At 54.2% G+C, this 332-nt stretch overlaps 1 protein-coding gene across 1 annotated transcript in view; it reads left to right on the top strand.

The window, feature by feature from the left end:
- Window positions 1–256, top strand: part of LOC111386211 — a 10,305-nt gene extending 10,049 nt beyond the window's left edge. Inside the window, exon 4 of the mRNA XM_023010664.1 lies at window positions 5–256. Within this exon, the coding sequence (XP_022866432.1) occupies window positions 5–256 (252 nt within the window). The remainder of the gene's footprint in view (window positions 1–4) is intronic.
- Window positions 257–332: the final 76 nt, after the last annotated feature.

Below are 332 nucleotides of genomic sequence, written 5' to 3'. Positions count from 1 at the left end.
ATAGCTCACATCCAAACATCTGATTGGGGAACGGGGCAACGCCCATGAAGCTCCGGCGGAAAGGGAAGGCCTGCCAGGCCGTATGCCCATGGGTGCAGGATTCTTCGAAAAGGCGCGGGCTGACTCGGAGACCTGGGACCTTGGCTTAGCAACGAATGAAGGGAAGCTCGAAGAGCTTTCTCCGCCAGCGGCTTATGTAGTGGTCGGCCTTATAAAGCTCGCTAAGCTTCGCTTCGCTCCCCCCTATCCTTATTAAGTGGAAAATAGTAGTCGGCATTCTATAAGCGACTTGCCGAGTCTACGAAGCTTTGCTTCTTCTAGTCGGCCCGTAA

This window comes from Olea europaea, unplaced genomic scaffold (genome assembly GCF_002742605.1).
Source record: "Olea europaea var. sylvestris unplaced genomic scaffold, O_europaea_v1 scaffold3463, whole genome shotgun sequence".
NCBI classification, from domain to species: Eukaryota; Viridiplantae; Streptophyta; class Magnoliopsida; order Lamiales; family Oleaceae; genus Olea; species Olea europaea.
This window is presented reverse-complemented; position numbering and strand designations above follow the sequence as displayed.